General features: G+C 44.4%; 3 protein-coding genes across 5 annotated transcripts in view; 2 read left to right on the top strand and 1 right to left on the bottom strand.

Annotated features, from left to right (window-relative positions):
* Positions 1-7,880, top strand: part of SLC16A10 (solute carrier family 16 member 10) — a 55,596-nt gene extending 47,716 nt beyond the window's left edge. Inside the window, exons 5-7 of one of the 2 annotated variants that reach the window (XR_014944847.1) lie at positions 1,801-1,944; positions 3,478-3,706; positions 3,943-5,269. Coding sequence is in view for 1 of the 2 variants with exons in the window: in XM_015858607.3 (XP_015714093.2) it covers positions 1,801-1,944; positions 3,478-3,706; positions 3,943-4,178 (609 nt within the window). In the remaining variant the exon portion in view is untranslated. Of the gene's footprint in view, positions 1-1,800; positions 1,945-3,477; positions 3,707-3,942 lie in introns of both variants that reach the window. The other variant, XM_015858607.3, reaches the window with a different exon arrangement.
* A 1,293-nt stretch (positions 7,881-9,173) lies between these two features.
* Positions 9,174-17,050, top strand: SLC60A2 (solute carrier family 60 member 2). Its single transcript, XM_015858600.3, has 4 exons — positions 9,174-9,487; positions 9,555-9,723; positions 10,950-11,066; positions 11,991-17,050. Exons 1-4 carry the CDS (start codon positions 9,281-9,283, stop codon positions 13,220-13,222), a joined length of 1,725 nt encoding a protein of 574 aa, XP_015714086.2. The 5' UTR covers positions 9,174-9,280; the 3' UTR covers positions 13,223-17,050.
* Positions 17,051-17,273: 223 nt separating this feature from the next.
* REV3L (REV3 like, DNA directed polymerase zeta catalytic subunit) overlaps positions 17,274-24,632 on the bottom strand; it is a 102,603-nt gene continuing 95,244 nt past the window's right edge. For both annotated transcript variants that reach the window (XM_015858598.3, XM_085543631.1), the window contains 5 exons: positions 24,070-24,207; positions 22,816-23,006; positions 21,692-21,938; positions 20,614-20,823; positions 17,274-18,454 (listed from right to left, as the gene is read on the bottom strand). In XM_015858598.3, the coding sequence (XP_015714084.2) occupies positions 18,314-18,454; positions 20,614-20,823; positions 21,692-21,938; positions 22,816-23,006; positions 24,070-24,207 (927 nt within the window). In that variant the 3' untranslated portion in view covers positions 17,274-18,313. The remainder of the gene's footprint in view (positions 18,455-20,613; positions 20,824-21,691; positions 21,939-22,815; positions 23,007-24,069; positions 24,208-24,632) is intronic.

Genomic DNA, 24,632 nt, shown 5'->3' with positions numbered 1-24,632 from the left:
TTTGTTTGAATGTCACTCCAGAAGAAAAATTCCAGTTCTGTTCCCAGAAACAAGAAGAAAGTTGCCAGAAATGGGGATGGCGAGTGTATGTCCTCTGCAGATACATTTTGTGCTTAAAAACAAAACTAACCCTACTCTTATTTTTCTTTCTTTCTGACAAAATGGATTACATACTAGGCAAACAGATACTAGATTTAGGTTTTCTGTGATATATAAACAAAAGGCGGCTGGTTTTATATTTAAGAAAATCAACTACAGCTTAGCAAACTATGTTTATGGTGGGACAAAAAAAGGCTCAGCCGGTGTATTAACAAGAGATTCTTGAGTATTTTATAGGCAGGGAATAAGGATTCTGTAGTTCAGAACTGTAGAATCATAGAATCACCAAGGTTGGAAAAGATCTCCAGGACCATCCAGTCCAACCATCCACTCATCACCACCATTTCCCCACTAAACCGTGTTCACCATACAGCGTCCACACATTTTTTGAACACCTCCATGGACGGTGACTCCACCACCTCCCTGTGTGGGAGTATGTCACGTAACAGAAACATTCATTACAAAAACCGCTCTGACTTTTTACTGGCGAGGTCCGTCAGTGTGTAGAAAAACACCTGAGATGAGGTGAGTGCATCATTCCTTACAAATCAGTTCCTTCAGTCTGCTTCCTCACGCCTCTGAGTCTTCACAGGTTCTTATTCAGAGGTGGTTATGAGCACAGAGCTCACAAGACTGCACAAATAATTTCTGCATCTCTTCATGCGTACTTTGACATATTCGGTGTTGCCAGCAGCGTTTCAAAAAGCGGTTAATGCAGAAGTCTATGATCTGGGTGATTTCTGGGTTTTGTGTCTGATTTAACACCTTCCTCCTAACAAACAAATCACAAAACCCACCCCAAATCAACAACATACAAACAAACAATCTCATGGACTTCTTGTGCTTTAACACTCATAAAAGCTGTTCCTGTAAAGGAAATCCAAATCCATTCATCTGGTCAGTCTTGCAATTTGTTTTTGTCCTTTTATGTGACTCAAAAGGTTGGTATTACTGTTAGTTGGTCACATCTGTCTTTGATGTTCTGGTGGCAGGACTGCAGGTCAGTTGTGTAGTGCTTTAGGTCCGAGTGGCTTGTGAAACTGTTTCTCCAGTCTGTCTGTCTGCCCTACTCTGCTGCTGTTCATGTACCCGCTCCTGGAAGGCCCTGCCTCTGTGTCTGGTGCTGCAGGGGGTTCCTGCTCCTCTTCCTCCTGGTCTATGGATGTTGGGACAAGGGCCCCTCCTGCCTACACTGTCTGCCTCTGCCACTTTGCCCTTTTCCTTCTTGCTCCACCCTTGAACTTTGTTGTGAGTTTGGTAGTATCTGCGTCTGTCTCAATGCACAGAATAGGACTGTGCTGATACTCGTGATTCCATGCCTTGGGACTTCAGCGTGCCCTAACAGATGAAGCAGAGGTTGTTTGTGCATTCAGCATTAAGCAGCATCCTTTGCAAGTGCATGACATGTGGCTGGGGGACTGTTTCTGAGATTTTAATTTCCTGGTATGAGCCTCGTTGCTTTCTTGAAATAAGATCCTTAAATGAGAATAAAGTGAAAACACATTTTCAGGTTGTTTTCATTGTATTGCACTTAATACAGGTAACTCAGTGCAAAAAAGACACACTACCCAAGCAGAATAAACAAGCTGATCATTTGTAGCCATATTTGAAGTCAGAGACTCCCAGCTCACCTCTAACTCAAAAATGTCAAAGATTTTGTTTTAAAACCAGTCCATTTTTCTGAACCCTCTTTTCAAACAGATGAAACACGTGGAAGACAGATTTGGTAACGACGTGCAGAAAGAGGTGCTTCTGCTGTGTCTGGGCATCACTTCAGGGATTGGCCGATTGATCTTTGGCCGAGTTGCAGATTATATTCCTGGTGCAAAAAAAGTTTATTTACAGGTACGTCTTCACCTGGTTTTGAAGGAATATACATATATACACAAAGAGCATTCTGAAGGCTTTGGTTGTAGGTGGGTAAGTAGACAATAAACTGATGGCAAATGTTAATCCTGAGAGATTTCAGCACTTTAGGAAGCAGCGTCCGCCTGTTGGTTCCCAAGGGCCCTTGTTGCAAAATTTGTGAATCTTTCTCCTGATCTATTTTGGTGCTTATACTGTGAAACTACGGCTACTGCTTGCTGGCCATCTTCAGCTGTGAATTACCCATCATTAGCTTGGGAGTGAGAAAGCATTTGGTGATTCTGCAGGTTCTTCTTTCCCTGTTTTATCCGTAACTTCTTGATAGTTATGGATTTCCCCGAGTTCCTCCATTAAGGATTTTCTCGTTCTGCTTTCCTGATGTTTCTTAGGTGCCATCTCAGTGTAGAGTGTAAGTGCATGGCACATGCTGATATGGCCAAAGATACTATTACAGGTGCTTAGCTGAGATTTTGCTGCATGGAGTGGGTTTCTCACAGTCAGGTGGAGGAGGTAAAGCTCCACTCCTTCAGTTCCCAAAAACGCAGAAGCTTGAATACAAAGATGGATGCCCATCCCCTCTGCACTTACAAGCACCGTGTTTTGAGAAGGTGGCAGTTAGTGGGGTTGGTTTTTTGGGGTGGGGAAAGCTGTAACTTTGTGTTACCAACTCCTGGGTGTTCTTGGGTTGCTGTTTTATACAAACAAGAAGTAACGAGGGAGACATCTAATGGCTGTGGTCTGTACCACATCACGCTGAACTAAAATGCTCAAGAAAGAACCAACTTTGTGAAGTGTCTGCTGCCGTAGCTGCATACATTTACACTCCCTGGTGAAAGAGCCTGGAGCCTAATCTGGCTGATTTGGGTTGATTCGGTACCTATTGTTACACTCTTAAGAAATTTCAATACTAAACTGAACAGTGAAAAGAGGGGTTATGTGAGTTACAAAGCAGACACACGGTCCATTATTTTTGTGAAATACGTGTCAAACTTGCAGTAAAACTGCAAGTGTTTTTGTTCTTTTTGTTCTTTTTTCTTTATAGAAAAATTGAAATGAGACTTTCAGGTACCATCTCTAAATATAAGCACTGATTATTAAATTAAATTACAACAGTGAGGAGTCTAATTGCAGTACTTACTTAATTACTTATATGATTTTTCTTTTTAATATCTTTGTGGGTTTTTTTGTGTGTGAAAAGAGTGAAGAGTAATCTTGCACGAAATGTTGGTGTGCAGGAAATGATGTCCTTGCGCAGCACCTGTGGGTACAAGTGTGCTCTGGGATAACTGAGAAACAAGCTGTGGAATCCCTCTGATCGCATATTATGACAGTTCCAAGGGTTTGATTCGTTTGCTTCTTAATTTCTAATAGTGCTAATGTGTGCTTATTTGTTTTAATGTAAATATGGGTAGACAGTTGAATTATCCATGTATGCAAGAAAGCTCATCTCTTGCAGTTATTTTGGCTTATTTGATGCAATACGTTTTCATATTCTTTTTTGTTCATGTTTAGGTGGCATCGTTCTTCTTTATTGGCTTGATGTCGATGATGATTCCAGTGTGCAACGTCTTTGGAGGCCTCATTGCTGTCTGTCTCTTCATGGGCCTGTTTGATGGGTGCTTCATTTGCATTATGGCTCCTATTGCTTTTGAGCTTGTTGGGGCTCAGGATGTCTCCCAGGCCATAGGATTTCTCCTTGGACTCATGTCAATACCTATGACAGTTGGCCCACCCATTGCAGGTGAGAATAAATATGGTCTGTAGCTGTAAATAGGCTTCTATAGTTGCCAAATTGTCTGTTCCTATATCACATGCATTGCTTTTACATTAGATTTTTTTCTGTCTGAGCTCCAGAATATACGATGAATTTAGCATCTTCTGGGTTATTGATTTACTTGACTTCTGAAAAGATTGCTTCAGACATATGTGATTTTTCTATATTCCAAAGCATCGCTTGCAGTGATTTTGTCTTTCCAGGTTTGCTTCGTGATCGCCTCGGTACCTACAATGTGGCGTTCTACCTGGCTGGAGTCCCCCCACTTATTGGCGGGGCGATATTATGCATCATCCCCTGGGTCCACGAACGGCATAAGTTGAAAGAAAGGGCAAAAACTGTTGACGGAGAAACTACAGAGAAAATGCTGGAAAACGAAAGCACTTTGGTGTCAGATGGTGCAGAAAAGCCAGTCAAAGAAATGGAATCAGGTGTTTGATGCTTTCTTTTCCTATACAAGATGGACTTTCTTCTACCAAAGCTACATTTCTACTTTTTGGCTGAAGATACTACATGATACTAAAGAAGTTCTGAACTGCTGAAATTACAAAACTGCTCTAAGAATCTTTTATACCATTGAACTTTTTTTGACGAGTCGTTGAGTTTGATTTCAAGCCACGTTTTCAGAGTATTTGAAGTTTTGTAGCATTAGCGTGTACATGCGTAGCGATTCTGTGTGTGAAGAGAATATTTTTCTAATTCATCAGAATGTATTTCTTGGAAGTATGGAAGCTGCGTTTGGTTCACTGACCCAGGATCCTTCAGTAACTTCTGTGCTCCGCTCAATGCAGGCACACCCAGGGGTGTTTTATACTGGAACATTTAGTAGCTCTTAAAACCGATTTCGTTTTTGAAGTTTCTCGTGCTGCTTTACAGGCTTTTGGAATTCTGTACCATGATTCTATTTAGTGGGCAAATATTGGTGGTAGGTGGATGGTTGGACTGGACAGTCTTGAGATCTTTTCCAACCTCGGTGATTCTCTGATTCTACAAACATAAATATGCATCTTTTAGATTCCCTTCACTCTCGCTGAAATCATTTAGCATGACAAAGCTAAATTATTAAACATCTGTTTTGTGTTCTCTAAAACCCCCAGATGGCTCAGTTTAATCATTCACTTTTTGTATTGATTCACCTTTTCGCAGTAGCCTGAACAAAGATGACGTTTTGGATGGAAACAGGCTTTGAATATGCACAAACTGAGCTTAGAATGCAAACGCATCTGGAAATACAGGTGCTGAATTACAGATTCTTGATACTTTTTGGTAACACAATAATGCTAGTGATGTGTATGTAGGCTCTTTTCAGCTAAGCGTAAGAATTCCTGATGGTGGTTTTGCAGTTGTGCTGACAGCAATACTTCAAAGCGGGATTGTGGATTAGCCCAAATTTCAAATCAACCTGTTGTACCCTTTAGGTTTTTATGCTTTTTTCTCCTCAAAACTGAGACAGCTTTAAAGATACGTCCTAAGTGCAATAATATGAGATCGTTCTTGATGTGTGGAAATAAAGGTGAGCTGTAAAAACAATGTTCAACAAGATATTTGCACTAAGCGATAACGCAGCATTATTTTAGGCCTTCACAGCTCTGTATTGTATTCAGACGTAAAGAAATGAATGTCTTTGCACGTCCTCTTGGTTGCTTATCATACGAAAATGAGTCCCGATTGCTTCTGTGTTCTTAGGTATTATGTACTGTTTGTCAGGCGTGTGTTTCTGGATATCTCCTTCTCTGAGAAATATTTGAAATCACGATACTTTCAGACGAAAACAACACAGTTTATCTTAAAAACTCTTCCAGGTGCATTGCTTATCTGTGGGTATGGCAGAGCAGAGCAGTGGGGATGCCTGAATATCCTTTACGTCAAGTCCACTGAGCGTTTCCGTAGTCTTCAGGAGCATCACAGCGAAGAGTGAACTGAATGCCATCTGAAGACCAAGTGAACCCTGAAATGCATTTTAATCAGTGGCAGTGCCTGTTCTTTATGTGAACCACAGATTGTATCACTTCATGTCTCTTCTATTTCTGTGGTTTTTCCTTTTTTCAGCATTGCAGTAAACTGCAAAGAAAGCCCACAAGCATTTGTGATGTGAAACAGTCTATCAGCTGAGCTATTTAAAGGTTTACATCTGTCAGCTTAAAGAAGTCCTTCAAATGGAATCACACAGAGAATACCAATTATCGAAGACCAGTGCAGATACTCTGTTTGCGTTGTAGGATTGCAGTTCTAGTCTCACATTATGTTGGAAGGAATTGGATTTTACAGAGTTAATGGAGTGCATCAGTGGGACCTCTTGTTTCCTTTTGCTTTATGACAAGTGAATATTCACCGTGGATCTCACATTTCATGTGTTGTAGCTTTAGGAGTTGGTAACAACAGCTAAAGCTGCTTCTTAGCATTAATATGACTTGAAATTGTCATGATGAGACAGCCTGATGTAATTGTGGCACCTTCCTGACTTGGTGCTCAGAGGATATGAAATAGCCAGGAGAGAATATAAAGCAAGCGCTGTTAAGATTTATGGATGATACAGAAATAATGTAACATTAATATGGATTAATTATTGCTAGACCCTTCAAAAATATATCCATACATAAAAATCCAAGGGTTCATATTTAAGTAACTAAAAACATGAATTATCTTCCCCAGTATCAACTGCATTAAAAAAATCAACAACAAAAACTCCACAAAGTGGCCTTGGGAAGAGAACTGAGAGGGAATGGTCACACAGCAGTGACCAGAGCAGGATTAGAAACAGATGCTGAATTCAGGATGTCAGGCGGTGGATGCAGAGATGGGACTCCTGAAGTGAAGTTGGTGCGGTGCTGCTGGAATGCTGAACCTATTGCTGATGCCTGTGCTTGTTTTACAACGGTGCTGCAATTGAAAAGGCTTCCAAAAAATGAGATTTCAGAAAGGGCTTCTAAAGAAATGAATGCATGAGAATTCAGATAGCGTCTGTACTGCCAGCTCATGTCCACTGGGGAAATGAATGTCCAATAGAGAAACGTCTGTATTAGATTGCCACAAGTTCTGTTCTGTGATGGTCTGTTAGGGATCAGGTGAGGTAAGCACTGGATGCTTTTCTCTTGGCTCCTCATGTATGATGTTGGGATGTGTCCATTCCTAAACTCTCACTGAAGACACTAGATGTCAGTGATGCAAAAGCTGATGCACATCCTATTGTATACAGATAGTACTTCTCATACCTCGTCCCTGCATTAAACCTTTGAGCAGCCATCTCCTGGTGGAGCAGGCATTCTTATGGAGTGGGAGAGGAGGCTGAGGCAGCCCAGCAGAGTGCTGAACTGTCACACGTAGATGAAGGCTTTGATCACGTTCTTAATATATAAAATAGAGACACAAAGCAAAGTTTCAAAGCAAAAATGCCCCGCTCAATTACTTGCTCCACGGAGTCCATGTCAGAGGAACAGGAGGTGCATCCTTGTGGCCCTGGTTGAAGTACCTCAGGATGCAAATCACTGCTGCTACCCCGGGATCATCCTGATGGGTGAGTTCAGGCACTGTGCTGGCAGCCCTGCTCGGCTCCTGGCACCCTATGGGATCCGGATCCCACTATGGGAGCTGACATCGGGCGCCTCAGTGCTTCCATTGGAACCAACCTTCTGGTGGGGAGATAGATAAAGTACCCTGCAGTGTGGCTGGGGCACACACAGTCTGCGTTTAACTCCAGGGGCTGCAGCACGTGGATGCGAGGCACGGCTGGGAAAATACTTTCCTTTCCACATCTTGCTGCTGACAAGCACAGCGCCACTACAGTTCCAGACTGTGAGCTGCTCCTAATGCTGGCGTGTTTTCTGGATGCCTTTTAGTCTTTTCTATAGTGTCAGCATTTTACATGTTTCAGAACTGTGTGCTGGGTGATTTTATACTGAAATGTGTGCTGGGATTGGTAACGCTGACGTGTTTCTCTGTCTTAATAGACCCCCTCTTTTGTATGTTGTTTTTGATATTAAAAGATGCACATTTTGGCAGCCTGAACTCCGTTCTTTAAGGTTCTGCTTTGCTAGAAAGGTTGAAAGAAAAACAAAAAAACACTGACTGATGTCTTTGCTGGTGCTATCATAATTGTGGGCAACCTCAAATTACCATGAATAAAGATGGTAGTTCTTAAGTGCCCCATTTGTTACAGCATTTATTGTTTTTCAGTCCCGTTCTCCTGCACAACATTTAATGTGTCGTTTTTAAAGGACATCTGTGTTCTAAAGGACTTGTGTCACACAGAGACCCCACGTACACGCGTGTGCATCTTGCTGCACTGCCCAGGTGTGACAGGGCACACAGAGAGACCTCTCATGCTGAGTTACCTTCAGAGCCCGGTTTCAGTTACAACATAGCTTATAAATAAATCAATCTGCAGCCGTTTTGTCTGACCCCGTGCATAAAAACAGCACTGCCAGAGCAGATCAAATTAATTCTAGAGAAATTCTGTCATTAATAATAACAATAATCATCATCATAGCTTCTTCAAAACCACCCAAATCAGCCTCCCACTGCCGTCAGTGAGTGCTCATTATCCTACTCAGGTATAAAGAGCTGTTGTGAGATCTTGCTTTTGTTCAGCCGGGAGAGGCAGAGTGAGCACTACAGAGGATGTGTGTACGATAACGGCAGGCACACAGGCTGACCTCCCAGAGGAAGAGCTTTCACAGCCTTCTGATAAGAGCTGAAGGAACCTTTGGGTGCCACTGACCCTGACTCGGAGATAAAGGGCCATAAATTGGATCAGTCAGCAACGACAAGTACAGCTTTCCCTGGAAGGTCGTAAATGCTGCATGATAAGGAGACTCGTGCTTTCGTATGGACTCTCCCGTTTGACTCCTGAATGCAATTAGAGCAGTGCTCCATAATTACATTGTGCAAGTGCGCTAATAACAGCCTTGAAAAAGCTGCCGGAGGCTGCGGATGGTCACAGAGGTTGCAAACGCAGAGATAGATATGGTGCAGCTGGGCGCTCTCGGAAAGGACAGACCGCATTTTTCTCAGGCGCCAGAGATAAAACGGAAACAAAAGGAAGAAAAAAAAAAGCAGAGGGAGAATTTGTAGACCCCATTAATAGCTGCCATGCAGCATTCCATTCCAGCTCTTCCTGCACTCCAGCACTCAGAGCTGTGCCCACCGCCCTGTGGTGCAGCCCCTTCCCTGGCACAGCTCCATGCCGTTCCCTCGGTCCCTGTTGCTGTCACACAGAGCAGAGCTCAGCGCTGCCCTCCGCTCCCTGTGAGGAGCTGTAGCCGCCATCACGCCTCCATCACCCCGTTCTGTCCGCAGTCACCCGTCTCAGCCCCTCTCAGTGCGGCGGTTCCGCATCCCCCGCCCGTACCTCGGGCGCCATTTTGTGTGCGGGGCGTAGCGCCGTCTCCATGGCAGCGTTCCCGTCCGGTTTCCCCGCATTGCCGGCCGGGATGTGTAGGCTTCCCCCGCTCTGAGCCGCGATCAGCCGGGGCGGGGCTTTGCGGTTCCGGGTTCCCCGCGGTCCCTCCCGGCCGTGCGTGCCGGCCCGCGCCGCTGGGAGCCATGGTCGGCGCCGAGCGCAAGAAGCACGTCCGCTTCGCCGGCCCGGGGCAGGTGGCGGCGGGTCCCGCACCGGGTCCCGCTCCGGCCCCGCGTCCCCCCGGCGCTCCGCAGGCGGAGGTGGCCGTGCTCGGAGGGCGGCGGTGCGGGGACGGAGCGGCGCTGCGATGGTGCGTGTCCGCGGCGCTGTGCGCGGCCTTCCTGGGGCTGGTGAGTGCGGCCGGGAGGGCAGAAGGGGCGCCCGGCCCGGCCCGGCAATGACGGTGTTATTCTGCAGGGCACGAGCATCGCCGTGCTGGGACCGACCTTCCAGAACCTGGCCGACAACGTGCACAAGAACGTCACCGACATCTACTACATCTTCGTGGGCCGCTCGCTGGGCTACCTGGGCGGCTCCGTGCTCGGAGGGATCCTCTTCGACCACGTCAACGCGCACCTCCTGCTCGGTGAGTGCGGCCCTGGGGCCCCCGTGGGCTCCGGCTGGAGAACGGGCTGTGGGGCAGTGGAAGCTCGCTCCTGCAGCACACAGCCCTGCACTGTATGGCTTTAACATGTACACACATGAGGCAGGTGGGACTGGCTCGGCTTGCACAGCTGTGTGGGAAAAGCAGCGTCAGACTGTTGCCTTTGCTACAGCTCAGCCCAACTGTTTGTCCCCACTGCACAGAAGTGCTGAGGCTTTGACTGGGCGGCCTCGATCCAATTGTGACTTAGTTAAAGTGGAAAACTTTGTATCCCGTCTGTGAGTTTGGAAATAAGCTGCTGGGTTGCTGCCTGCCTGTGGCAGTGTTTGGGTCCTGTAGTGGTTCATGGTCCTGATGGCTTCCTGTATGCACATAGATTTCCTCCTGCGCTCAGCTTTGTGCTGACACAGTGGTGCTATGGGGCTGCCAGGAGCAGTGCTCATCCCCTTCCCAGCCTTTCCCCTCCTGCTCCTCCATCTCCTCATCCCTCCCTTCCTTTATATGAGTGGATTCAGACAAACTCAAGCACAGAACTTCGCTCACAGGGTTCATTTTGAGAGTAGTTTTCCTTTGCTTGTGTCTCCTTATCCCCACTGGCCATATCTCCTGCTGCCATGAGCAGTCATGTCATACAATGTCTGTCTTTCTCCTTGCCTTCCCCTCTTCAGACCAGTTCCTTTTATTTGCTCTTGTTATATGTATCTTGCAGCTTTATTTGTCCTCTTCCCTGTTCTTTATTCCCTGTCCAGACCACACGTAAAGTGCCTTCCCTTCAGCTTGCTGATCCTTGTGTATCTGGCAAGGGCAGAGTGGATTATGTCTGACATCTGAGACTTTACCTCCTACCATGAAAATAATACACCCCTGAGAGTCAGCGTGAACGTGAAGCCATTTAGGATTTGCTTTCCCTGATGTGACACAAGACAGCTGTCTGTCAGTAGCGCTTGGAAAATACATTTTGTCTCCAAATTCTTTCCAATTTGATGGCTCTTAGAGCAGAAACACAATCCCGACTACCAAACTGCCTCATGTTTCTGTCATCTGAGTGCTCACTGAGGGCTTTGGCTCCCACCTTCCAGCTGCTGAAACTGCTGCTGTGCAGATCTCAAATGCCTCGGTCAAGGAAGCTCCTAAGCACTGTATGTTTTGCAATTTAAGTGTAAACTGTACTATTTGTGTTTGATTTGTTTGCTTTTTACCCTTCCCAGCATTTTCCATGCTTGGAACCACAGCCGGTCTTTATGCCATCCCGTGGTGTAAAAGGTCCCTGCTGCTGACTGCCTTGATGTCGCTCATTGGAGCTGCCATGGGAGTTCTTGACACGGGTGAGTGACTGCATGGTCCAGCGGTTCCTTCACTGAATGAACTGGAAACACACAGGTGACAGTTCTGCTGAGAGTCACAGAATCACAGAACGGCCTGGGTTGAAAAGGACCACAATGATTATCCAGTTCCAACCTCCCTGCTATGTGCAGGGTCACCAACCACCAGACCAGGCTGCCCAGAGCCACATCCAGCCTGGCCTTGAATGCCTCCAGGGATGGGGCATCCACAACCTCCCAGGGCAAAATGTTCCAGTGTGTCACCACTATTTGTATGAAAAACTTCCTCCTAATATCTCACCTAAACCTCCCCTTTCTCAGTTTAAGACCATTCCCCCTTGTCCTAACACCATCCACCCCTGTAAACAGCCATATACAAGTGAGCTTGGCCTGCTGTGCACAGCTGAATTATAAGAGGAGCTGTTTTATCAGGTCAGGATGCCTGGTGGGTTATTCTGGTCCTGAGGCTTTGCTATTTGTGTCTCTGTAGCAGAGCTTCTGTATGAGAGAGCTGGGTATGCTTTGCTTCCCTGAGCAGATCAGTATTTCAGTGGGTAGTTACAGGCTTAAATAAAGTGCCATGTGCTCTTTAAGCACTGCTTCTCTTAGAGTTTACTCCTCTGTGGGAAGCTAGTTGGGTTATTGTTCATTAGTGACCAGTTTGTCAGATGGAACTAGGTTAGTTGTACTAGGGGCAGTTGTTGGATTAAGCCTCTTTTAGGCGCTGTGAACGCCCTCCTATGTTACAGCCAGTCACAGGGGATTAAGGTGCTCAAATGCACAATTACAGTTGAGCACAGTTTTGTGCGCTATATTCACTAGAACTGCTGTTGTTGCAAATCAAATTCATAACATAATTGCTCTTTTTTTTAAACAATATTTGGTGTAAGGCTGAAATTAACTAAACCTTCTCTCTCTGATCTGCAGGTGGCAATGTTCTTGCACTGAACACATGGGGAACAGAGGCTGGACCTCATCTGCAGGCCTTGCACTTCAGTTTTGCCATGGGTGCATTTGTGGCTCCGATTCTGGCTAAAATGGCATTGGGAAGCTCCGAACTCAGAGACCTTCAGGCAGGTGAAAATGCAAGTCAGTCTGTCCTGAGCCCTGTGCCAACAGCATCAGCTACACTGGCACTGAAACACCACCTCGGTGCCGATTTCTTGTGGTCCTATGTTGTCATAGGGACCTACCTGCTGTTTGTTTCTTTCTTCTTTTTTATTTTGTATTCAAAGAGCAGCTCAGTTCGAGACAAATCAAAGGCTTCTGTGCAGAAGTGCAAGGTTGCCAAATACCACCATGCCCTTATTATTCTCCTTTTCCTGTTCTTCCTCTGCTACGTGGGAGCGGAGGTTACTTATGGCTCTTACATATTTACTTACGCGAAGGTCTTTGCTGAGATGAAAGAAAACGAAGCAGCTGCTTTGAATTCTGTCTTCTGGGGCGCGTTCGCTGTTTGTAGAGCGGTGTCGGTGTTTTGTGCCGCTTGCTTATACCCCGGCACTATGATCGTGCTCAGCCTCATTGGCTCTGCCGTCTCCTCTTCGTCCTTGGCTTTCTTTGCACACTACCCGATTTCGCTGTGGGTTGGAACTGCGGTGTACGGAGCCTCCATGGCCACCATCTTCCCCAGCGGCATCTCCTGGATCGAGCAGTACACGGTCATCCAGGGGAAGTCAGCGTCTCTCTTTGTGGTCGGGGCTGCTCTGGGGGAGATGTGCATTCCTGCGGTGGTCGGGTACCTGCAGGGCAGGTTTCACCACGTTCCTGTGGTCATGTACACTGCGCTGGGAACTTCGGCAATGACGGCTCTGCTGTTTCCCATCATGTACAAACTGGCCACGGCTTCTGGTGAGAGCTTGAGAGAGATGAGTGAAAGCGAGGACAGGAAGGCCTTGTTGTCCAGCTCAGGGCTTAACGAAGATGAAGAGGATGAGGAGGATGCAGGAGAGTGGAACGAAGCAGACTTTGAGGTAATAGAAATGAACGATGCCCTGAGAAACTCTGTGGTAGAGACCTCGCTTAAGGCAGCAGGGGACTCCCCGTCGGAAGCCTCCCTCCAGCCACATCCCGGTGATGCTGTGGGTGATTTTCCAGTGGCAGCTGGCAGCTCCCCTGGGAGAAAAAACACGAATGTTGACCGGGAGAAGAACGATTAGAGTAAAAGCTGCCTCTGGGTTGTAACTAAAACGCAGTGGAATTGTAACCGTTCTCGTCAAGTGGTTCAAGGATCTTCTCAGAGTAAGAAGGAGGTTTCCACCTTTGCCTGTCCTTCCTCCTTCCTCACTCTCAGTCTGCAGCGACGTATCCCGGACAAGGTCCGCAATGATGTGAATGTGGTAACGTGATACAATTGTAGACTGTGCTGAAAACGTTAAAACATGAGAGAATTTCTAAATGTCAGGCATGCATTGAAGTCACTTATGCTGTGCTGTGAGCTAGCTGGGAAGAAGCTGCTCAGACCACTTGGTTTCTTGGAGGGGGGTGAAAGGCGCAGTTCTGAGCTCCTTGGTCACAAAAGGTTTTCATCAGAAATGAGAGAAATCTGATGCCTTTGGTGCTGAACTTTCTTAGCCTGTGAAATTAGAATGTTTCTATTGCATTGGGGGTTGGTGTGCGACAAAGCAGGGAATCAAGAAGTTGAATTTCAGGTGATGTAAATGGGATGTCCGGGTGTTCAGTCACATCCGCTTCTGGTTCTGTCCCTAAGACAGGACAGAACGGCAGATGAATTTTTAGGACCGTAACCAAACCTTTGGGCCACTTACAGGTGTGTATGGGAATGAGGACAAAAAGTATCATATTATCTGCTGTATGGCTTAACTCGGATTACTCATTAACCAGTGGTGACCAATCTAAATACCTAAAGTACCTGTGATTGTACTTGTGATTTGAATTACTGCGCTACCATAGAAATCAACAAATGTATGAAGAAGATGCTCAGTGATTATGTTAGATAAAGCTGTGTTAATGACATAGAGCCATGATGTTGTAAGCTGGTTTAATAACTTCTCAGGCTTTCTGTGCCAAGGTGTTGTACACAGCAATGTGTTACAGCGGTGATTTGAGAATGAGATGGAATTACTGATGAGGTAGATGATCCCATCCAGTTGCACAGAGTGCCGGCCTGCTCCCTGTTAGTTGGGTGCTGCCCTTTGGCTTTTCTTTCCTTGCTTAATGACACACAGCAGGTGCCTCCTTGAGGAGAAGCTGTGGTTTGTGTCTTTAGATTCCCTGCTGTGGAGGGGGAAGCCCTCAGGTATGGTTGTGTCACCGAGTCCTTCCCAGTAAGAACAAAGATGCAGCAGCTGATGGCAAAGCCTGCAGCGGTAATTCTGCAACGTGTCTACTTGAAAACCAAAAATTAGGGGGTTGCTCTATTTTTGAAGCTGTGTGGCCATAATGCGGGTTGGTTTCCTGTGTTTGGGTTTTGTTGTTTGCACCGTTCTTAATATATATATATGTATATTTTTTTTGCTAAGAGGTTTAAGTGCTGACAAGAGGAAGAACACTAAGTGTAGCATAGCACAGAAATGTGGGTGTTCAGTGTGTTTTCAGTTGTTTTTGTTCCTTTTTGTGTCCTCCATGTGTTTAACCTGGAACCTAAGGGCTTTTTCCTTTCTCCTGAATGGTTAATTACAAGGAGGAACCCATTTGTAGTGAAAATGTGGGGTTTTTTGTTTTCTTTCATCCTGCAATGTTGAAGGGTGTTCTTGTCCTCCTGCTGTGGGCATTTAAATGCCATTGCCTGTTTGCCTGATTCTTCTTTCCTTGTGTGTGTATATGCACATTTCCAATGCAATGCATGAACCTGCACTTTAACATATGGACTTGACTCCACCTGCTGCACGGGGGTTTTCATCTTTGCTTTGAGTTCTTGTAAATACTTCTAAACATTAACCTAAATCCTTTTCTGGCTACGTGTGTCAGCATTTCATCAACAGAAGTAAATAAGTCATCTGTATGGCCTTACGCACCCAGTTAGTTGGCTTCATGTCGTAAAAGAAATGGCTTGGCAGAGGGAATGACTTGGGTGAGTGCAGATTAAGTCTGGATTTCTTCTTTTTCCCTCTTCCCTTCTGCACTCTGCAATAACTGCTTTATATTTGGGAAATAGGGGGTGTTATCTGACAGCACGGGTGAACCCTGTTGGTTTTATGGGGGAGAGGAGAAGTGACACCTGCTTGTGCTTCTGCTCTGCTTTTATGGGATGTACTTTGCCCTCAGGGGGTCACAGGTATCCGCTGGTAGAAGGGTTCAGTGTAGGGCAAACAACAGCAGGAAGCCAGGCAGGTGTGGGGCAGCTCCTGCTGCAAGAGCCATCCACGTGTTTGGCCTGAACCAATGGAGCGACTCCTGACTGTGTTTGCGAAATGAACGAATGCAAGGCACAAAGGATGTCCAGGCAGGGTTATGCACCAACACTGCAAACCTTTGGCTGCTTTCCATCCGAAGTACAAGTACCTGTAATTAGCAGTTTAAAGAATAGAACAATGGGGGCTTCTGCTGATGGGAACCTTCAGTGCTTTTAGAAGAGTCTCCCCGTACCTGAGATCACATTGCCAGAATAAAATTAGTTTAAGAAACCCGCCTGAAAGCAGTCAGAGCTTATAAGTAATGTGCCATCCGTACACTGATTTCTGAATGAAATTCCAAACTGGAATGTCCTGCAGGGAAGATCGTTCTCAGGGACAGTTAATATGTTTCACACAATCATGTAGAGAGAAAACAGAAAATGAGAATTAAAGCCCCATTGGGAATTGTGCTTTAACCTCCTGGGACCATCTATCCCTGTGTGTATTACATAGACGCGTGTAGCTCTGTGTACAGATTATAGATAGATAGGTAAGTACACGCTTACTTGTGTTTCTGACTAATGTCATCACAACACAGGGAGAAATGCTGTCCAAACTAAAACCCATGGCTGGCTGAGTGGCAGCGGGTAGCGTCGCACTGGAACAATACCCAGAAGCCTTTACCTGGATGACTGCTGAACTGTGAGTTGTCTTTGCCAGGACTTACGTAAAGCTCTCGGTGGCTTAATTTTGGCCTCAGACTTGAACGGCACATACATACATGCATACATACATACATACATACATACATACAGAGCTTGTGCTCATCTCCCCTGAATGTGTGCATCTAGAATCAGTGGCTGCCCCTTAACTGAAACAAAATGTTGAATGCAATTTAAGATGAAAGCAGAGCATCTTCAATGCTGAGCCCGGCTCATGGCAGCTATAGATGTCCTTGATGCTCAGGGCTGTTGCTTTCCTAATTAATTGGATTATTGGTGTTCCTCAAGATTTGTTTCAGAAAATGAGTATTAGTTTTCATATATTTAAATTTCCAAAGTAAATTACTTCTTGGCAATTTACAGCGTCTTTTTTAACTGAGAGGTAAAAGCAGTGTTTAAGCTCTGCAGAGGACCTCTGAAGTGTTATTTATTGGTATCACTTCACCATTGCCTTGTTTATGCCAGAAAAGTCGTCCTGGTGCTGTGGCGAGATGGCTGAATGTAATGTCACTCATACTTCAGCCTATAAAAGCAGGATTGCATTGAGGATGGTCACGCGTCCATTTCCTCCAGCATCACAAATAAATCTGTAGAGTTAAATGTCACACAGTATATTTGTACGTAGCCCTGACTCATTGCCAAAGGCTGGATTGTACTTGGGGCACTAAGGAGTTACTGCCGGTGCTTGTACTGCTGTTGTGTAAACGACCCTTCGGTGCTGGAATGCAGAGTGGGCAACACTTTGTGCCTTGGTGGGTTTTTGGTTCCTTTCCTTAAAAGCTCGTAGCAACCTGGATGTGTTCTATTCTATAGTCGTCCTTTTACATTTTGCTTGCGGTGGGTTTACATGGTACTGTATAATGCAGAATTTATAACACTGACTTGTACCTTGAATGTAATAAATTCTTCATGGGAGGAGGCACTCAGGTTCCTTTATGTAAATAAAGTTCTGCTCTATTTTTAAAAGCTACTCTGGACTTGCTAATGCAAAGCTTACCCTGCTAGGGCTAATGGCAAACAACGGGAATGTCTTATCCTCTTTGGAGAAGCCTCCAGAAACCAATACTGATGTTTTACATCCCAGAGCTTAGGCTGGAAACTGCATTGTGCAATTCTTTTTGCATCAGCGCTGTGTCTGTACCTAATGAGGGAATCAACAGCAAGCAAGTGTTAAAAAGGAAGGAGCGTGCAGATTTGTACCATATCATTTTATTCAACTTTAATATGGTTTCCATTATTAACTTCTAAAACAAAATGATTTCCAGTTTAGAAAACAATGCACTGACCACATAATTCCTTTTCCATTTTATACAGTTATACAAATATTCTAAATACACATTTTGTCAAGATGGTGGCAAATAAGATTTAACTGTACAGTACGTAAGGAAAGAAAATATTTTAAGCATATTTAGAAGCAATAGAAATGTCTATACAAAACAAGCAAAAATGGAATAAAATTTTATATTTAAAGTATTGCAACAGTCCCACAGGTTTGTAACAAAAATGTCTTTGCACAGTTCCTCACAATGCCCCATTAATAGCTAAAGCAAGACAGCCATTTGTAGAAAATAATGTTCCAAAATGCTACACATGGTACTACTGCTTGTCTGCACAGTCTGGTCAAAATAACAATCTACTCGGAATCAAGCAAAACTCAGGAGGAGATATACCAACCGACTTTAAAATTATCCGTATAAAAGTCATTGCACATTATTTTTACTCAGTTGTTTGAAAAGTAAAAAAGTGTATTTACAAAATATTTCGCAGACAAAATTATAAAGTGAATGGATAATAGAGAATAACACGTCTTGATACCGACAGTCCGAGAACACACACAAATGGGTTTATCGTTTCGAGAGGTTTTTTCAGTGCTCCTTCCTCCAGGAAGTAAACTTGACTTCTACTTGGCAATGGATTTACAGGATGTTACACACAGCTATTTCAACATCAGCATTATAAAACAGTATGTTAGAAACATGAAAGGAAGAAGGAATTTGAACATCTTAAAAAGTGAGCTATTCGTAGAGCAACAAATGCTTTTTTTTCTTTTTTTTTTCTTCTTTTTTTTTTTAATTTAGTTAAGGATAAGCGTTCGTTATTCCTCAGATAATAAACCCGACAGTTAAAATGGAAATCCTGGACTAGATGAGTTGAAAAAGCACCATGCACAATAGTCTTAGTGTGGTAAACACCGAAACAAAATAATAGCACCTGGAATCCCGTAGCGGAGCCTTCAGAACTGGTCGAGGAGCTGGCGGAGGTACGGCGCCTTCGATAGTTCTCTGCTCACTCTGGAGAGCTTGAAAAGCACTGGGCAGTTCAGGGAGACACACGGGATCTGTCGGTCAAAGCAGCCTGTACAGTTCTTGCATATCTAGATGATGACACAAAAAAAGCAGAACGGATTATTTAAACTTACTTAACACTAAGCATGGAGGATGCAGAGATGCAGGTGATCTACGCCTTGCCTTACTGGCAGAGCAGGACAAGCCCTGCAGGCAGCCATCAGCAAGATCATCTCAGCACATAGTGACTTCAGAAGCTCTGCTCTGCTGCAGCCCCTCCTGCCCCTGCCAAGTGCTGACTCTGATGGCAGTGCCTGGCAGGCAGATGGCAGCCCCTGGAACTGGGCAGGGGCACAGCCTGACGGCACTGCTTGGATTACAGCCCTTCCAGCCCTGCTGCTATTTCTGCTCTACCCCTGTGTGATGGAACCTGGGAAAACAACCCAAGTAGCTGAGGGATTCAAGCAGGGCAGCATGTTATACTCATGTTAAATGTACCCTAGATAAAAGTTTCCAAGTGAAACAAGACAAAACTCCGCAGTTAGTTTAGTTATTCTCTATGCAGGGAAGGAACTTCACTAATAAGCCACTTCTATTTCCAGATACACTCCAATGAGAGCTTTTACTTTGCAAGTCAGAGCGTGCAGGCAAAACAGCTCATCAATGTAGCCAATGCTGCTTTCGAGTATTTTTAACAGGAGGTACTTGATTAAATACACAGCAGCAGGCAGAGCTTTTCCAAAGGCGTTTCCAGAGAACACAAATGCACCGATTTTCAAGAGACATCCCCTGCTTTGCTTTTTCACTTTTGATTCTCCCCAGCATTAAGGCAGCCCCCAACAGCTCTTCCAAAAACTCTGCAGCCACTCGTGGTTCTGTTCCGTAAGAACTGTGACCCTGCCTACCACTTGGAACCAGAAGTCAAAAATCACACCTACAAACTCCTTTCCTTTGCTGTTAAAATCAGTTCCTGTACTTCCCTTTGGTCTCTGCAGACCAAAATCCCAAACTGAAGCGAGATGCTTTCTTTGTTCAGTTTGTGTGTGGTGAAGAAGTCTACAGCCTTAATTTAGGCAGCTAATTTTTAAGTCATGTGTGATTAAACCTGCATATCAGTGTTCTGCTGGCTCTGGCATGTTTATATTCCAGGAGGGCCACGTATTTCAGCTGTGAGGGATAGACAGAGCTTTAAATTAGCAGAGGACGCTGCTCCTGCTGATGGGTTAAGTCATCAAATACTGACCAGAACTGGTCTGCAGCTGACGTGCTGCAATGGCACGAGGGCATTCTGATCAAAGCCACTCATGGTCCTTCCATGGGGCCGGGCCCAGTTTTCACTTATTCCAGTATAAAAGCGCACCACAGGAAAACTGCAGAATGTGCATCTTTGTTCCTTCATTGTCCCTTACAATGTAGATCAGGGCCATCATTGCAAAATACAGCAAGAAAACGTTAAGTCCACAACTTAGTGTAATATTTATGAATTGTGAATTCTGATGGCTTTCTGGTTTTCTAGGAAGAAAGCCCCATGGGGCTGCAGCCGAGCACTGCAGGAACATTTATTTATATCCCTGCAGTTCACCAAGTAATGAAGCTGCTTCACATACTACTGCCAAAAATTGACTTTAGCAAGAAAATAATTTTAAAATACTACAGTACAAAAATTAGGCAAGAGCACACTTATGTCTCTTAGAGGAGAGGCACGGTGCTTTGCTGGCACGTATCTATGAGCAAGGCCAGTGACACTCTTTATGGACTTCTAACTCAAGGGAAAAAACAGCCAGGGAAATTCCCACCAAGAGGAAAAGTAACAAAAAACCCAACCCAGAACACAGCCATATCATGCATACAAATAAATACTTCTTTCTAGGACTAGAGCTTTTTTTGTTAATGGAACATCATCAGTTATGTGAGAACAAAAGGTGCATATTTCAACATACTTGTACAGCTTTTATCATCATCATTATAAAAAGGAATCTAAAAACCATCTAAGATACTCTTAAAAAGAAAAAGAAGAAAAACATCTTTTGTTCAGTTTCTCTCTCTACCCCTTTGGCTTCAGTCTCACGCAAAGCTAAGGAGAACTGCAGCTGCTGTGCTGCCTTTTAGAGCAATGGGGAAAGCAAATGAGTTGCAACACGTTTTTAAACAGGGACTGCACTTCCTACTTCTGCTGAGGGCATTCAGTGAGTGCTGCTTTGGAGCTCCAGGCTCTGCCCACAGCTGGCTGACGGCGCTGTAGCCATACCTTGACCAGCTGGTCTTGCTTGCGCTCCAGCTCTCGGATTTCTTGGTTGAGAATCACTGCCACATGCTGTGGCTGGCTTCTGCACTTAGTGCAGATCCCGTACTGGGTCAGTTCATCACACACGGGACAGTGTAAGGTCGTGAAATACTGCGAGATGGTGCCTTTCCGTCCTTCCAGCTCACTGCGGGCAGTGGAGGCAGTTTTCTGAATCTGTCAATAAAATGTAATAAAATCAAATTGAAGAGGGCAGTAACTTCCAAGAGAGCAGCTTGCTTTCTTCCTGCAGCACAGAGATTATTTTTCTTTTTCAAGGAGAATGGAAGTAACAGCCTGCAGGGTGTGGGTTAAGATGCAAATTATTAATGTGAACACATAAGCACAGCACTGGCCTGAAGTGAGACGCTGAATGGGACTCACTCCTGCAGTGACCTGGTTCACTGGGAAGCTCATGAGAAAAGAGAAATACACCAACCATGACATCCTCAGTCACCTGCTAAGGTCCCAGACTTTGCTCCTGCACCGTCACCTCCAGGCGCTGCCCTGTTACACGCCCAAGACGTCCTGGCTGCACCACCAGGGGCTGCCAAATTTGGAAACAACCAGCTACACATTTCTGCTGATAGAGGTTTTTAACAAAGTGTTCCTGCTGCTTGGACACTCCCACCTTTACCATAAAGGGGGAAGATCTTCAGAACATCTTGGAACAGCAAGAGTTCCAATATCCACTATAGAGAGACTTAAAGTGAGTGCAGCCAGGCAGACGAATATACAGCTATTCCTAAAAATAAGCTGTTACAGCAAAATATTCTTCTGAGCGATGAAAGTGGTCAAAGAATGACAGTGTCATCAGCTCTGAACAGAAGGACTAGAAGGAGAAATCCATTTGCTAAGTGAAAAAATCACACCCAAGATCTAAGAGTCAACCCTGCACATCTGGGCATCAAACCCCTGCACTGTAAAATAAACAACCTTCTACGTTACCTGATGGAGGCCTCACTGTGTGAAAAAACCATGATAAAACCAAACACTGCATAGAGGCACCGCACTGCCGATCCCATTTGTTTCCAAACACACTTACCCTTGGCAGCTCATGATACCAGCTGAAGACGTCTATGCCAATCAGTGAGAAGACCCTGGCCAGCGGTGGCAGAATCTGTTTGGTGATGTAGTAGGTGGCGTTCAGCCTCAGGCTGGGGTCCTGCAGCACTTCGGCGGGCCGCCTCACCAGCTGGATCAGGGGCAGCCCAGGCATGCCGTACACAATGACGTAGGGCACTCGCTCCCCAACCCGTGGCTCAGAGCGACGGTCGTAGGCAAGCATTCTCCTGTTTAAAAGTAGATTTTGTAGTGCACCCACAAACAAAGAACAAGCCAGGGAAACAGCTAGGAAACTTCTACACCTGGTGATATGTTTAGTAGCTCTGCAAAAGACTGAAGCTGACATCTATTACTAAGCACAGAACGAAGCTGTGCCTGCATTACGATCAGACCTGAATATCGTAACCTGGAATATGAACCCTAATGCTATCTCCTCTTTCAGGTCACTTGTATTTGCATGCAGGATGCTTTGTAGCTAGCATTTCCTTTAAGAAATATATTTACAAAGATCAGCTGTGGCACTAAGAAGAGCTCAGGCACCAAGAAAGCAAAGGACTGTTCAATTGGAAGAAAGCATCAATTGCAGGACACAAATGTTACTTACTTAAAAAGCATAGCTCAAGTTGAAGACACTTTATATTTAGCAAGGTAAAACTGGAAAATTTGCCAGTTCATATAATCCATTACTGATAGACAATGTCAGCAGGATGAAATACCAACTCTAAGAAAGGTACTTTTAAAAAGTGAAAAATGATGCCTGGTCATGTATTTCACAGCACTGTCAGCAATTAGTATTATTGTTTTAAGCTCTAACATATACATGTAACATCTGTGAGTGAATAAGCTTTCTGCTCATCGCGCCCTTTTACAAAAACAGAAGTATTGCTGACAGCAGTGAGAACATCATTTCACACGTTGACGTGTCTTGGTAAGCGCCCTTACTCTTATATTTGTCTGGCTTTTTCCAGCAACAAGGAATGGCTTTCTGATGCCTGATCTCTCTTCACACCCAGAGCAAAATCAGAGCCAACTGCTGCAATGATCTGAAGGAGACATCTCCATGCTACCTGTAACTAAGGTAGTAGTGCTTTTGCATTTCATTACCTGGTGATTTCCAGGGCTGGCACGCAGGATCCAGGCTTGTAAGCAGAGCTGCCTCTGTACTCTTTTGCAAAGATGAAGTCTTGTATACTGGCTTTTCCTTCCAGTAACTTCATGCACTGGTTCTGCACGTACTGTTTGATCTGACTTATGTCACGTGTTTCAAATAGCAGCTTGATAGAACACTCAAGTATCTTTAAAACCAAGGAGAAAGGTTATTTTTTAACTCAAAATAGGAAATTCCAAATAATGGAGTAAATTACATGCAAATATTAATATACAGTTTAGGAAGAGTATCAGTCGCAAACTAGAGTGTCAATATGACAACTGGTTGCACTCTCTTGCACTCAGAGACATTCATAAACACGTTACTGAACAGTTAACATAGACAAGAGCCTGAAATTCACATATTCTCACACTAGTTCTTTTTGTCAGGAAAGAATTACATATTACTGACAGAAACTGGATTTATAAATATAAGGATTAAGAACAATATTCCTGGGATACTGGAAAACATCAAAGACAGCAATATAATCCCAATTTCAATCAGTCCACTCTGAAATTTCACGTCTTTCATGATATGACCATGGTCAGGCGCTGAAATCACTTCGGCAATTACAGAAGTTTTGCAGAGTATGAAAGGGAATGGGGTTTTTTTTCTGCCATTTAAGATGTTTTTCCAAGATTTTCTGATCACCTCAGCAAACAAAAAAACACTGGCATTAAAAAGAAGAATGGAAGTAAATGTAAATCCTCCTAAGTGCTTACCTTTCTTACTGGGGTACATTTGTTTTGACTTGATTAAGAACAAAAGCCTTTCCTTTTGTAAAACCCAATACAAAGCTTAAAATAAATAGGCAAGGAATTTTATTTTAAATGAATTCTTAGCGGACCTGGATTTATGTTAGTGAGACATTTAGCAAATGCCATTTAGGAAAAAGTCTGCCTCACTCAACTTGGAGAGAGTGGAATTACTTCCCTGTGAAGTGAATTGGATCAATGATAGTCATCAGAAGAACTTACATAGAGGTGAGCTTTTTTATGGGATTTATAGGGGCCAAAAGACAGTAGTAGTAAAGGTGGAAACTACAAGACCTTGTGATGCTGCACAGCATCTTCAATTTGTCTTTTAAATGACTCATAGCAGAAAAACAAAGTCTCAGACAGCTCACAAAGACCAGAAACTCTGAGGAGGGATAAATGTACAATGAAATAACAATATGATTTTATTCAGGAAGAAATGTTTAAGTATTATACCTTGGAAACAGCAGGACAAGAGTCCCTTCGGACGGTCTCTATGCCTTTTGCATCAAATACTGGGTCCTTCTGGTCCAGTGTTTCATACATGTAACCCACATACCTCTTTTTAGTTTGAAGGACACAGGGCAGGTAGACCTGTTTAAAAGGAGAATTAACACACAGTATAATCTGAGTATCCTTGCACTTTTCTGGATTGCAACAGTCAGTGTTGTTAATGCAAATGTCCTCTCTTTTTTAGAAAAGACAGGAACTTTATTTTAGAAAGCTCTCTCTGCCCAAGTATTGGCTTTTGAACTTGCTGTTCTCAAACATCACCTTTTTGAACCCTATGCCTGAGACTGGTCTCCTTATACATGGATTTTTAGGGTCATGCTCTCTTTTACCTATTCCCTCTAACCTCTGATTTCATTCTCAATTGTCTAAGTATTCACTGACCAGTTTTAGAAGAAAGAATGGGGAGTAACTGCTTCTCAGTACTACCAGGACTATGCCACATCTTCCTGGCTCTCTTGAGAAGAGGGAGCAGTGAGTTTAGCAGGCTGAAGAGGACCCTGCACATA

Source organism: Coturnix japonica, chromosome 3, assembly GCF_054131305.1.
Source record: "Coturnix japonica strain WE chromosome 3, WE-NBRP24, whole genome shotgun sequence".
In the NCBI taxonomy this organism is placed as follows: domain Eukaryota; kingdom Metazoa; phylum Chordata; class Aves; order Galliformes; family Phasianidae; genus Coturnix; species Coturnix japonica.
This window is presented reverse-complemented; position numbering and strand designations above follow the sequence as displayed.